Here is a 15,957-nt window from a genome sequence, read left to right as displayed (position 1 = left end):
CATCCAGTTTGCCTATCGCATCGCATTCATTTTCCATCATCCATTCCATTGTTGAGCTTTAGTCAGGATAAGTGACACTTAACCCTTAGCATTTGCGGTTTAACATTTTTAATGACAAAGTTGAATTTATTCAAGACCATATTTCACATTGGAATGCAAAGTCCAAAAACATAGTATTTTTATATTGGGAAATCGCAATATGATTTAATCCGGTATGATAATCGTAAAATCTTGGACCTTAAATACAACCATGCCCTTTTTGCAAGCGACAGATTACTCACGATATCAACAAACCAATTATTTTTCCATTTTATTCTATTTTATTTTCGTGCACATGGTAACAGCATAAAGTGTAGCATTACATAGCATGTAACGCGAGAGCACTGTAAGAAATCCCTCATAACATTGTTGCTGTAAATTTGAAAAGGTTTCTCAATTTTTGAGAAAATTAAAATTTTAAGCACTTATCCAATGCACGTAGACATGTTATGTATACAACTTTTTAATGTTTAGAGACTCATGTCGGTGATCACTATCGCCGTTATTATATATTTTTCATTTTCTTATCGATTATAGATCAGAGAAATAATAATAAAAAACTGAAAATAAAAAAAAAAAAAATTAATGAATATTTACATTTACAACATTAACGAAGCACGTGCGTTTCGTTTAGATGTGAAAGCGAATGTGTATAATTTTCAGCTTTACAGAAGCATTAATTTACTATAATAATAAGTTTGAACACACCTACCTATGAGTAAGTGAGAAGTTTTATACATTTTCATTTTGTAAGTTCGCTTACCAGCTCTTATATGATGCAATAGTAACGTACAGCCGGCGATGCGATATTTAAAGGAAGAACTAACTAACGTTTGGCTTGGCCGAAGTTTTTTTATGCTTAGCGAGCTAAACTGATTTGAGTATAAGCTGAAGCGAAGATATATTCGTATATCGTACCGTGTATTAGATGTGGAAATAAATTCTTTTTTTGTTTTTTTTAATATAATCCAACTCTACATAAAATTTACTTATTCTAAGGCTTCCTAATCGGAACATGCACAACCATTGCCTATGGTCTTTTGCCATTAATCGTATAAGGTAGGAATGCGCTCGCGCTAGAAGCTTGCGAATTAGTCATTGACCCATTTTTGGACATATTCAACTTGTTTGAACCGCTGAGCCGCTAAATATAATTGCATCGATCTGAATAAAAGATAATCGGAAGGGGCCTAGCCTGGAGAATATGTTAGACGCGGTACATTTTCCCTGCCTAAGCTTAAAATTATTTTCTTTTTTATTTTTTGAAGAGACGGGTGGGCATGTGCGAATTCCATCGCTTTCACTACTATAAATTTTTTGCCCAAAATTGCCCATTTTCTAACTGTTCCTCCTTACCTACTTGCTTACTGCATTTTCATTCCAAGCCAACTTAATTATTTTTGCAGCTTTAACGGCATTTTTTACAGGTTAACCCAACTAAAAATAAAAACACGTCCATCTGTTTAGACTTTTATATAAATCAGACGGCAGCTTGTAAGGAACTGAAACTGACAAACATCAATATCACATAACAAGTTTTTGCAAGCAATGCGTTTTTTTTTCGCTTATATTCTAGAAGTCTCAAAACATCCACTTACTAGCTTCAAAAAAAATAATTTAGGTTAAAACTCAATATTCAATTCCTGAATTTTTGATTTATTGGGCAATTAATTGTGTGGCTCTTGTCGGGTGTTTTTTATTAGCTCACATGTGGTTCTATTTAAGAAAGCTCTTGTTGAATTTCTTATTGAAGTCAATGTCTCCATTTCTCGAGTGAAGTCACGCAAAATTAACTCTACTTGGAAGGTTAATTGCGTTTTTCTCCAAACCATATGTTTGGATGTTTATTTGTTTTCCATGTTATGATGAAGTCGCTTTCAATAATTTTCCCACTCAGATACGTTATGTGTTATGTTAACTGAGAGAATCTATATAATTTTTCCCGTAACTATGAAAGGCGTAGCATTTTTTTGTTAGCGAAACTATCGTCCATGTCTGGCATGATACAGTTATAAATAAGGTTGAGTTTTAATAGAATTGTAGGCATTTGTTAGAAAAACGCAAACACAAAGTATGTGAGAAAACGTGGAGATCAACAGCTTTAATCAAATTTATATATATATATATATATAATTTCCTTCTTATTTGTTATTTTATTTGAACTGATCTTTCCTAAGATTTTATCTTCAAAGTTTCCGACTTTTTAAATTTAATTTAAATAGTTTTGTAGCAAAAAAAAAAAAAAACAAAGACTTTACAAAGATGGAATTAATTTAATTATAAATCTTTACGAAAATAAGAAGACAAGGTGTATAGCACACCTATACAATAAAATACGAAATTGAAATAAAGACTCCAAAGATATTATCCACTTTAAACCGAATTGTAGGTACTCAACGTAACTGTAACTACGTCATAAGCATAGACGTCAATGACGCTTCACGAATATACCTGACAGTACTACACGTACTGGAGAGATCATAAAAAGGATTTATTTGTGGAATCTCTCTATTTTATTAGAGAATCTAATAAGTAATGGGTATTATAGTGACCAATATTTATATATTATCATATGCATTGAGGAAAAAGTTTGTGGCGTTTTTTCACTTTCCTTTAGAGTTCCGTCATTTTATTAACTAACACTATCAAGGCGTTTAAAAGGTTTATATGTAGCTAAATAAAGAGAAAGAAACAGTAACAAAATGTCTAAAAATTTCTTTCCCTTTTTACAACGCGACAATGTCTCCATGGTTGGCGAAGGAATTCGTAGTGTATAACCGTGCAAGCTACTAAGAAAACTTTAACAAGAAGAGACTTCAACTAAAGACATTTAAATCATCTGTAAATTAGCGACGGGTCTTCCTATTAGATTGCTAGGAGATACGCTGAGAGAAGTGTCTTTATAAGGGTTGGCTCTTTTTTCTAAGAATTCCCTGATATGTACGCTACATGGAAGCAAACGAAGGATGACCAATTAGTTTATATGGCGCTATGAAGTAGTAGACTGAGAGGGAATGGTTAACCAACCCAGCGCGTTTCTACGGATGCGTATGCTTGCTAAGATTGTATTGATTGCATACCCAAAGGATAAAGAAGTTATGGTTGCTAAACGCTTTCTAAAAAAAGTTAAACCGACACATGGTCGTCTAGTCACAGTGTTCACTCAAATCTAAGTGACATATGCTTCGAACAACGAATATTCTTCGGCAAATGCGTTAAGGAGAACCTTTCGATATTTCGCTGCTTGAAGGATGCCGATGCGAGTATGACAATAAGCCATGGCTGCTGGACATGGTCCTATGGGGAATATTTGCTATAATAACTCCGAAAAAAGCGGGACGTAAAGGCAACTTCAAAAGGGACCTTTTTAATATTCAGTTCAACGTAATTCAGCTTTTGCCCACAAATTCCAGAGTTTCTACAATATATTGATAATGATTTTACCACAAAAATGGCAAAAGCTTATCCATCAAAACAACACATCTTGGGTTTGATTAACAATATAGTTCATTAACAATATAAAAAAAAATGTCTGAATTTTCGCAGAAGATACCACAGACTTTTTTCGTGATTTGTTATTGTTTGTCATTCATTTGTACATATGTAGTTATTTGAGATGAATTGTATTTACTCCTATTATATTAGGGTCAAGCAATATCTTTCGAATATCCAGTGTTTCCTTTAAGGAAAAGTAATTATAGGCACTAATCGGGTTTCATAAGAATGCTCTGTTTGCGGACACATATGACGCAATCCATAAGTAAGATCGCAGGATTCTCTTAATTACTCATAACATAAATACTTGTTGTTACGAAAGCATACAACAAATTTAATATAACGCAATTCAATCTTATATGGAAAATGTAATTAATATAATTCAAACAAGTAGCGCAGCTATAAACAACACAAATGAATAATAAAAAATTCGAGAAAAATTTAAATAATTTTGATTAATGACGAGATTAGAGGTTTTCGCTTAGCCTAAAGACCAAATAAAATAAAAAAAAAAAAAAAACAAAAAGAAAAAGACCTACAAGAAAGGCACTGAAAGATTAAAAGAATAGATATCAAACTAAAATTAGATAAACAAAGGAGGAGAAAAGCAAAGAGAAGGTAAACGACTAAGAACACCAGCTAAATTAATATGTAAATATTTCGGTATGATTCCACGCCGCTAAGCAGCTACTGTTTTATACTAAAGCGGCAATAAAAACGACCACTATTTAGGGAGTTTCTCTTTAGCACATACATGTATAAAGATATACAAAAATAAATATATACACACACACACACACACACACATAGACTTTATATGTTAAAACCGTAAAGAATTTATAAGTGCTGTTTATTGTTTATGTACCTAAGGTGTTCATTATTGAGTTCTCCCGCTGGCATAATTTCAGTCAACTTCAGTAATGTTTTCAGTGGCCAGCTATAAGACAAATATACTCTTTGCTGACAGAAAAAACCTTATACTTGCATACGGTTGCCTGGCCGAGACAGCGATTGTAAAAGATGACTATGTGAAAAGGCGACGTCGCCCTCATTATCACTCCGTACTTGATGGTCCGTCGTCGTACTGGTTTATTACTACTACACAAAATTTGTATAGCCGTTGTTATTGTTATTTTTGTTGTTGTTCACTTATTCTTATTTCATTTTTACGCAGACCTTGTTAAATTATGAATTTTTGGCGCATTTATGTTAATGACTTTTTGGTGCAAACAACAAAATCTGTATACCTGTATAAGCGGAAAAGTTCATGTATAAAAAAAAATTGTGATAACATTGATCTTAACTAATAGCTGTTTTTGCGGGTTGTTAAAAAGTATTCATTAAATTGAAACAGTAACAATTTTAATAAGCAGGTGTTTACGGGAAACAAATTAAATAAATTTATATTAAAATAAGTAAAAACACTTTAATGGGATGCGGCCCACCATTAAATGCCCTACACACTACATTTATTCACATGAGTTTCGAAGTAAGGTGCTATAGGGAAAGTGAACGAAAACGTGGCCTGATCTGAACCATTTTCAACACTGTTCGTCCTTGGCCCAAAAATAAAATAAGACGAACGGAAGGACGGACGGACGGACAAACTTAGATTCAGAATCACTGTCTGAAGCAATACGTATAATAGAAAGTGAATGTGTCTTAAGTCTTCCTGGCTGTTGCACACATCCACGCAAACTTAATATACACCTGGATCACACATGATATTAAGAATTCGTTTTATGCATTGTTCATTTATAGTAGCGCAAAAATGCTCCTCGATTAGATAGAGACAGAGATTATATGTAGCGTAAGGTACATTTGCTTATTCTTCGAGGAATTTTCCATTCACAGGACTATCTTCTCCGTCATCCCATTTGTAGCATATATCACGCTATCTGTTATCGAAATATTCAAAATCATTGAATCATTCGCTGGAGCTATTATTCGCAGGTTAAATACCAAGACATCAAACGGACAAGCTTAGATCGATTCAGAAAGTAATACTAAATGTATCGGTGTAATTAAAGATAGGTCTAACTCAAGTTCGCCTAGGTGCTACACAAGTGTGCGAAAAGTTACGCCAACTCTGAGGTTGAATCTTTCATACCTGCTACCTCACGAAAAGTGCAATCTATTGCATTTTAATATTTTGGATATTTGGCTCAGTATGCAAATTATTCAATCAAATCCTTTCTACACTCGGTGTCTGCAGAATATGTGGACTAAGTTTAAGATTACTATCTGTTAGGGATTTTCTATCTGTTTTCTATCTGTTAGGGAGCTATCATTATTTTGCTTGCTGTCGACTGATCAACCGAACTTATTTATGTACTGAAGGGTTCGATAGTTCTGGTCAACATTTGTTTCAAGTTTTAAATCAACATTTGTTTCGAATTACAAAATAACAGTTTGCTTGGTCGTCAGTGGTGCGATCGTTAAGAGAGGGCCGCAGTCGTTTTCATTGGCTTTTAATAAGGAATATAAGCGTCAACTTTTAATTTTTTCATATCGATTTTTATGATCGAGTATGTTCTTGATCGTCGAGAAATCGCCTCGAAACCCTATATTCATCACGATATCAATGGCGTATGTGTTACAAACGCCAACAAGTATCATATTTACGTTCAGCTCTAGCTAAAGTGTACAAATATGCGCCGTAACGTAATAGTTTCATAATCTCAGCAATTAATTTTTATTTATTTATAATATAAAATATATAAAAATTATTTCATATTGTATATAAAATTACAAAAAAAAAAAAAAAGTAAAAGTTAGGTAAATTTTCATTGTTCGCAGCGAGCATGCGCACAAACTCGGTAACCAACAGCTGTTCAACGTATCTAGTGGTTTTGCTGTAAAGTAAAGAAAATTCTCATACACACACAAAGATGTAACCGCTCTCTTGCTATCTCTCTTTTAAATTGGCAGTCACCAATCTAGCTTTCTCTCTCCTGTTTTCTATCTTTCTCTCTTAATAAAATCAAACCAAGTCTCTGGCAAAATTTTGCCAGAGATTATGTTATCTGGCAATTGCAAGAAAATGCATGAAAAAAAAAGAAAAAAAAAATAAAATAAAGAAGAAATAAGATTTAAGCTTAGATATCACTCTTGGTTTTTATTTCACTTGAAGGCAAAGGCTAGGAAATGTAAAAATACTGATAAGATTTTTCAGGCTCAGACTTCACATCTCACACACAATATTACCCAGGGTATAGTAACGGCTAAAGCCCAACAAAAATCATGATGAGAGTGAGTGTAGGAAACGAGAAACAACAACAATAATACGCTAAACAACAGCAACAACATTTTTTGATTAAAAAATGATGATAACATAACAAAAAACCCCATCTCTAGTCTGAATGTATGAATGTATGTATAACGCATAAATGTGGGATATATCTAAATCTATATAAATATTTATATTATATATATATATATATATATATATATATATATATGCATATACATATATATATACGTATGTAGAAATATCTACAAATGTATATGTGTGGGTTGATTCGCTTGCTAGCTGGCTGACTATCTGGCTGGTTGGATGACTGGTTACTGTTGTATGCATACACATATAAATATATACGATATATGCATGATGTTCATATATTTGTGCATTCTACACCAAAAATTGTTAGTCAGCACAAACACATTGAGAGTGAGAGATACAGATACAATTAAACAGAACTGTGTTATCACAACGCAATAATCAGAATTCCATTAGCTGGCAAAGTATTCCAAATATCAACGTATGGGCGATTCCAATGGCTGAAACTCAATATGTTCGCTAATCTTTTAGTAGGCTTGAGATCAATTTTTATTTTCTCAATTTTTTGCACAATTATTATTATCATTACATATATTATATAAAGAATGATAATCAAAACTTCAAAAAGTCTGGGATTTAAACTTCGTACTGATATTAAGTTGCTAAGCCCAAGCCTTTTTTTTATAACCCACACCAGTTGTGGTGTAAAGGTATATTAAGATTGTGCAACACCCAGAGCGACTTGACATAGATCCATCTTTTATTATACAGATCGATTCAGAATCAAGTTTTGCACCGATCTAAGATTGTATGTCCCTGTTCTCTGTCTTGCTTACGTGTGTTCGACCTACTCGTCGCAATTTTTGAGATACTTTGACAAGATCTGTTTCGGATGATGGACGAACGAAGTGGTTCGGATCGGACCATTTTTTCCAACCACTCCTCCTATAAAAACCTAACTTCAAAAGTCCTTATATGAACAAGTATACTAAATGTAGGGTATTTAATGGTGAACAGCATTCCACCATTATATTGCACTTGTTTTTACATAAATATGTTCAAAAAATCCCTTGATTTAGTTTTAGATAGAGAATTTTGGGGCTGGAGTTGCTGTGGAGCCAATTTCTTTTCAAAAAAAGTATCAAAAAAGTTTTGAAATTATCTGAACGACTGTACAATCATCCGTAAAAGATTTCTTACAAAACACTTATTGGGCATTCGTAAATACATTCGGGCAGATGGCTCACAAATTCGTGATCGCAAGTTAGCGTTAACCCTTAAGTTAGGTCGAATCCGAATAGATTAAGATAAGATCTCTTTATCACGTATTATATCATTTATGAATAATTTACAAATATTATATAAATATAACTCAGAAAATAGAAATTTATCTATTAATCCCATTGGCTTGATTCATTCCCCAACAAATTACACTCACATTTGGTATCAGCCGATATTATTAATTTTATCAAGTTTGGTAACTTTACAGCAAAGGTCTGTTAGTGGTTTTTGGGAATTTTTGTAATTTTAACTATGTAACCAGACTACTTGATGACAATGCAATTATGAGCTCATTGCAACGACATCATAAACCGCATAACTTTCTATAAATCGAGCCGAATAGATAAACATTTCGACTACCAACACAGCACTGGCGGATTCAAATCTCAGTGCGGTAGATTATAATAGGCCGAAACAATAGCTACGAACCAGTCGGTTAAAGCATAGCACTTACCGACTAGTTAGCGGCCACTCCCTACCTTTCCCCGTCTTTCTTAAATTCTTTCAGACCATCGCCGATGACTGAGTGTTAAGCCACACATTATAAAGAAAAAAAAAAAAAGCTTTGAAAAACGCAATCGTGCTCTTAACGAAACTTGGAAGTGCAGCAAATTTCATTGCTCAGTGCATTTTTGCTCTTAAAAAACAATTTATTACTTTTTAAGATATACGCAACTCTTCGTTAGATCACTGAAGTGCACTATGTATGGTTAAAAACATGGTTAAAACATTTGACAAAGCTAATGGAAACAAACAATACATAAATAATATAAGGAAAAAAATTACAGTGGGGTATGACGTTTAAGGAAAATTATGGAAAAAGTCAAAAGGTCAAATCCGAAGAGTTTTCAATAGGGTTCGTGCTTGGATCGAAGCGCATTAACTGGTTCTAGATTAAACACCAGAAAGTGAGGTGGACAGACAGACAAACAAGCGCAGCTCGATTCAGAAAAGGATTCTGAATATATATGTAATAAAAGTTGGGCCTATTTCACGTCCTTTTAGATGGTGCATACCACTGCACAAACTGAACATACCCTTGGACCACAAGTGATGTTTGACATATAAAAAAAAATTGTTGTGTAACTTTTAAAAAGTTTGGAAGAACGGTTCAGTTCTGGAGTTTTTTTGGTAGCTATTAGAAGACTTAATAAAAAAATTAGTGCGATCTGGGCTGGCTTCTCGATGTTGAAATATTTTAATTTTCCTTGAAAGACTGAAGAGACTAGAATTCCTTTTCACGCTTTTGCTCAGTCCTCGATCATATTGAAATAGAAATCCAATGTTGACTAAACTACATCTGCTTCTTTACTTCCTAAGACCGCTGCACCGCTAACATCCCTCGCTTTGTCTATTATCAAAGTTCTCGAAATCATAGAATAGTTCGATGAAGTTAGTATCTTCTACAATATTTATGTTTCAACAGCTAATGGCATATGCAAGCGCCCATATTCATTGGCGAGCTAACACTTATCATACAATAATATCGCGCTCCCGCACACCATACATTCATACATAAACACATATAAATGATAGGTATGTATACATATTTATTCAATGTATACTGCATTAGAGCAGAATATTGTTAAGTTTTAGATTAACTCAATTCAAAACTCAAAATGTTGAAATGTTGCGATATGACTGATGAATGTAGCTACAAACATATACAAATACAAAACGTAACGCATACATATAAAAACATGCAACTCTTCATAGTCTCAAAGTGTATTAAATTTCTATACCTACAGCTAAAACTTATAATATATATATATATATATATATATATATATGTGATATGTATATATGTTATATATATATATATACAAATGGAAAGATGTGCACAAATGTTGTGTGTTTGTGTATGCGTTCGCTGTATATCCGTTTTGTGTGCTATTAAATGCAAACTTCTGCTAGAGTGCCGCTGATGTCGCTGCTTGGTTTGTTTATTTGTTTGTTGGTTGGTTGGTTGGTTGACTGGCTGGCTGGCTGGCTGGCTGGCTGGCTGGCTGGCTCGTTTGGCTGGATTGATGTTATCTAAGACTGGGCTGCAAGCTTATCAATGCTTTATCAGTTTTTGTTTCGAAACGAATGAAACAACAACATCTACAACAACGAACAGTAACAAGCAAACAAACGAATCAAGTAAATATTGACTAAGCGAGTGTAGGAGCTAAATTACTACGAGATACTGGCTCTCTCGCATTCTCACGAAGGAAGGAAACGAAAGTGGATATTGCTTGAAGACATTAAGGAGAATGCATCAGTTCCTGCCCGACTAGTTATTTGATAAAGATGAAGGAAAGAAAAAAAAAAAAAAAAAGCATTATGAAACATAACATATCTGTTTACTATCTAATCTGAGAAAATAATTATTTTTTTTTTTTTTTCATTTTTATTTTCCTTTCCTATCAAATATTGAAAAGAAGAGAACTTTAACTCTAATGTTTTATATTTGATTTAATTTCTATTATAAAATACAAAATTCAATGATTAACTAGCGTAGACAGGCTGATTGACGGAGTGGCTTAGTGAATTAACTTAACGTATAACTAAGTGTATGACTAACTCTCAAGGCAGGCAAAGACACGCGCACACACAAGTATATTTTATACGCATAAAATGACGACGACGACGAACGATGGGAAGCAATAATGAAAACAAAAACACAATATACGTCAAGATAAAGATACTCTAAACACATTCAAACCTATCTATATATAAAATATATAAACACATAAACACATAAACACACACACACACACACACACGCACACACTGTCTCTCTCGCATTATCATACAAATATCAGCTGTTTGTGTAGAGCAACAACAACAACAACAACAAAAAGAATGGCAAGCAAACTGAAATGAAAAATCAACATGCGCTCCGTTTTCTCGTATCTTTATATCTGGCAGTAAAAATTTCATTACTTACCGCTCATTCGGTTTTCAGTTTACTACCGAACGTGAAGCAGGCAACATGGTTACTTATTCAACCATACTATGTTTTACGACGAATTCTTCTGTAAGAGAATATTTATTTTAAAATAAAAAAGAAAAGAAAAACTGCATAAAAACAAAAAACAATAGAGTCAATAAAATACAATAAATGAAAAGTTTTTCAAACAAAAAAAAAAAAGAAAAACAGTTGATTGGTTAAGAAGTATAAACTAACTAACTGACTTTCAATGATGTGTAAGAAATGTTTTTGTTTTTTTTTTTTTTGTTTTTCTTTCTTTTTTGGGCCTTCGATGTTTATCGAAAATTGTAAACGATGGAAATGTTAAAAAACCAGCAAATTAATATCAATTTACCGTTATAACGCGCTTAATTATAATTAAACAAACAAACGCACAAACATGCATGTTTATCGCATTCGATTTATCTTTCATTTATGTATATGTATACACACATATACGCACATCTATATTTATTGCATATTTGATGTTAACAATCGCAAAGGCAACAAAGTGTGTGAGTGAAAATTAAAAAAAAAAAAACAAAAAAAAGAGAATAACAACAACAAACAACAACAACAAAACTTGACTAATCCAACCAATATCAGTATTGTTCAAGCGATAAGCAAAAGAGGAAAAAAAAAAAAACAAAACACCAACAGCAACCACAACAAATACAAAATTTATTATAAAAGTTTCATAATGTTCGGTAATTTGAATAATTTATTAAATTATTATAAAAAAAAATTTATATATTGCTTTTATGAATTTCTTGCTTCTCATAAATATTAAAAATATTTAAACATAAATTTCTATAGCCATCATCAAATGGTTGTGGTATCAACACTAGGATGTGATCATTTTACCAAGCAATTGGAAACGCTTTGAAAGCCTCATAATAGATCTTATCATTAAATCAATTGGAGCACGTACACTTCACTGTCAGCGTATCAGTGACGTCAGCCTGGAATCGTAAATGTAGTGAAACTTGAATAGAAATTCTACCGCTTACCCTGCATATCAGAAAATACGCCCACACAAACTAGAAACTAAAAAGACTTTCAATGCGTAACTATTTCTATTTACTTAATTTATCTTTTATTATCAGCAATTCTAAAAACCATGGGTAATATGAATTGATTTCGCCGCAAAGACTGTTATCAACTGAATTCTCAGTTAATTAACAAATCAATATATAATCAGTTAAAAATAAAAAACTCTGTAGCGAGCCGCGGCCCACCATTCATTACTGTACACCCGTACAGCTATTCAATCAACGACTTTTCAAAAAATAGCATTATATGGCAAGTGGTCGGAAAAATGATGCGATCGAAACCATTGTCAATAGCGTTCGCCCTTGGACCAAAACACGTTAGTGCCCCAAGTTTTTTATTAAAATATTTCAAAAATTTCTCTCTGCAGATCGAATATAACAAAGCAAGACAAACAGACGGACAGATAATGTTAAATCGATTCAGAAAGTGATCGGTAAAATAAAAAGTTGGTCTGCTGCATACACTCGCACAAACTTTATATTCCTTCTGTATTACAAGCGACATAGGGTAAATGAACAGGGAACAAACGTTGGAAACCTTCAACGACTGTAAGTCACATAACACCTTTCATATTTTTACATAAATACTAAACTTTGTTTAAAAAAAAAAAAAAGAGTCCTGATGGGTTCACTAACACATTCAGTGGTGACAATTTTATATACTTGCTTGCAAGTAGTAATCGATGTTTAAGATTCGTTCCAATGTAGAATTAATTTTTTTACTTGTTCTCTATCATTTTGAATAAATTTCTTTTTAATTAGAATATTCAAATTCAAATAATCCATTATAAATCGAGTTCATTTATAATAGAAATCAATTAGCACACAGTTTACTCGGTCATTGATCTTTACATTTCAGTAGTTATCCATGTATCATTTATTTATAAATCTTTACCACCAATGCATAGACCATCGCATTAAATAGCAAACGATACAGATTGAAATACGTCGATTCAAATAAACTGCCCGTAGAAGAAGAAGAAGAAGAAGAAGAAAAAGAAGAAGATTTGTGAATTGCTTTTTCTTTTAGGTGGCCAAAAAGTAACAATGTTACAACCTTTGGTAGTCTCTCTACGGTTCTTCTTGAAGCATTCACACAACATGGGTGTATTTTGAGAAATCAAACAACAACCGCGAAGAGTGAGGTTAAAAATTCATGCAAAACAACAACATACACAGTCAAATTGTAAAAATCGTACAATCGAAAAATCGATTATGTATAATCGCTACAAAGGTGTAAAATATTAACAGTTAACGGCTTCATTTAAATTTCATAAACTTTCTAAAAAAAACTAGCATTACATAGAAAAAAAGAAAATTAAGTGAGATAAGTGAGTTGGAATAAATACGGTATAGACACCTAAGTCGACCTACTAAATACTCTCCTTCTTCGTTTGTAAAATATTAAAAGTTATTTAATTACTGTCATAGAAAATCGGAAAAATATACCTAGAAAGTCTAGCCTTGCCATACTAGATTTAGATGTCAAGTCATTATTTTGGAAAAAGTAAATGAAACAATTCATTGTATTAAAGTAAATTGTACTCTAGACATTGCAGTTATATTATAAATAACATCTCCACCACGGCCTTGAGCATATTGACACCAACTGCTAATCAATCTGTGCAGCATTGGCTGCCTTACCTCTTTACCTCCCACAATTATTATGCTTATGACGAATACAAATACTTAGATGCAAAACAAAGTCGCACGTTACAGGCCGGCTATTAAGAAACCCACGCTTTGTTACGCTTAACACAAACCTTCATCTATCTTCATCATAATTTATCAAAAATTGCACCTTGTTGCCATACCAGTGTTTGCCTTGCATGAGAATTTGTATTTGAGAGAATAGAAAAAATAAACATATATATATAGCACTCCGAGATTACCATAATACATGTGTATGTCAATCCGGTGTTTTATATGCTAATTTTCACCATAAATTGCTTGCTGCCACATGGAAGTTTTCTTTTCTTAATAAAGTTTATAACGGAGGGATATCCAGATGGGTTAGGTCACATCGTAATTTTCGATATTCATATTAAATGAGCCAAGTCTTATAAAAATACGTGGACATACATCAGATACAGAAATAAGCTTAAGTCGATTTGAGAAACTATTCTAGATGGTACAGTAAGAGGGGAGCTCAATATTAAAGTTTTCTGGGTGCTATAAACATCAAGGAAACTTAATGTGTGTGTGAGTGATCTAAAATTTATAAAAGATGGGAATTATTGTATATATCACTTCCGTTCAATTGGCATGACTATCTTAGGGTTAGTGTGGTGGATAGTGTTAAATCATATTGAACTCTAATCATGTTAAAGCATCGCCTTAAGAGTTTATGTTTTAAGCACTCAGAGTCATTCGTTGAAACGCATACCGTATAACAGAGTCTTCGCAAACAATCGAGTTGTGCCGCAAACAATCCCATTAGCAGATAGGATTGATTTTCGTTATAGGTCAGGAATAAGAATCACGATCCAATATACATACAGTATGCATACTAGACAATGATAAAGTTATTGACCCGGCAGCCGTGCATTCGAATAGGCCAACTCCATGTAATAAATACATTATAACCAACTTCAACGCAACAATAACAAGAACAGTAGTGTTGCGTTTTCGCACTTTGCAGTACAATCCTATATAGAACTCGATAGTATTGCTTCAATTCTGTATAGCGGTGTAAATGATCCCAAGCTCTTGCTATATGGATAAAAACAATCATGTTGACGGTTCTGAAAAACTTGCCTTTTTTTTGCATATTTTACAGAAGTAAAGTCACATTTAAAATGTCATCAATGTTTGTACGAATCTAGAGTGCGAAATAAGCCCAATTAAGATTGACTCAGGTATTACTGAAAAAGGACCCCAATTTTTTACCATAACAACGGTCAGCGAACTATTGCAGATCCCTTTAAAGCAACTTTAACAGCACTGAACTGGGTTGCATGGGATGTGGTAGCTCAATAACGATTCTTCTGCTATTCTCTGTCCCTCTTTCATTCTTATGAGGATATGCAAAAAGTAAATTCTTCCATGGATAAGCCCGAAATGTCATTTGTTCTACCATCCCGGACTTTATAGTGGATCAGCAAAGTAAAAATAAAATGTGTCGAAAGAATTTAAATGCCATCCGGCATTATTTTATTTTATAATAAACTTTTAATTTTACTAAAAGAGAAGGGCTAAAGACTTATTTGCATACAATCAGCTTAAATTATTGTTTCTTTCAATAGACCGAGGATGTAGTCATGTAAAGTTCTCTATTGTATAAGTAAAGGTATGCCTCTGTTTAAAATTGACTTTAATTCGGATTTGTTATGAAATTTTTCACCAAAGAATATCGTGTTGTCCTCACAGAGTTTACGATATTTTCTGCTTATCGTATGTCATTATTTAAAATGTGAAATAATTTTATTTTTTTATATTTTTTTCTATGTTCTACTATCTCTGACTGCTTGATGTGTGTCTGTTTATCAAGTAAAATTTTAATTATTATAATTTCTACCCTTTTTAGAAGTTCATCATCATATATACATAGGTTCAAATGTTTTACTGGTATGTTCCACTCCTACCCAAAAAAAAAAGGAAAAGGAAAATATCGTGCTCGTTAATTTACTTTTAAAATAACGGTAAAACGGAAAGTTTGCTCTACTTGTTGGTTTTAATTATCCCCAAAATGAAAAAAAAAAGATGTAATTATATAAACACAAAATGAAATCCTTCGTTTGTAAACAAGGCCAACAACAAAAACAACAACAACAACATTAAATGATAGTAACCTGCATTTCAAACAGTTATATATATATATATATATATATATATATATATATATATATATATAT

At 32.7% G+C, this 15,957-nt stretch overlaps 1 protein-coding gene across 3 annotated transcripts in view; it reads left to right on the top strand.

Moving 5' to 3' along the window:
* The window catches only part of LOC119634243 (zinc finger protein ush), a 197,715-nt gene that overhangs the window by 124,083 nt on the left and 57,675 nt on the right, over positions 1-15,957 (top strand). The window contains exon 1 of one of the 3 annotated variants that reach the window (XM_038028302.1): positions 11,307-11,758. The exons of the other annotated variants lie outside the window; for them this stretch is intronic. Within the exon in view, the coding sequence (XP_037884230.1) occupies positions 11,752-11,758 (7 nt within the window). The 5' untranslated portion in view covers positions 11,307-11,751. Of the gene's footprint in view, positions 1-11,306; positions 11,759-15,957 lie in introns of those variants that run through there. 3 annotated transcript variants of the gene reach the window in all.

The sequence above is a fragment of the Glossina fuscipes genome, unplaced genomic scaffold (assembly GCF_014805625.2).
Source record: "Glossina fuscipes isolate IAEA_lab_2018 unplaced genomic scaffold, Yale_Gfus_2 2, whole genome shotgun sequence".
Taxonomy (NCBI): Eukaryota; Metazoa; Arthropoda; class Insecta; order Diptera; family Glossinidae; genus Glossina; species Glossina fuscipes.
Note: the sequence above shows the minus strand (reverse complement) of the source record. Positions and strands in the feature narration are given on the sequence as shown.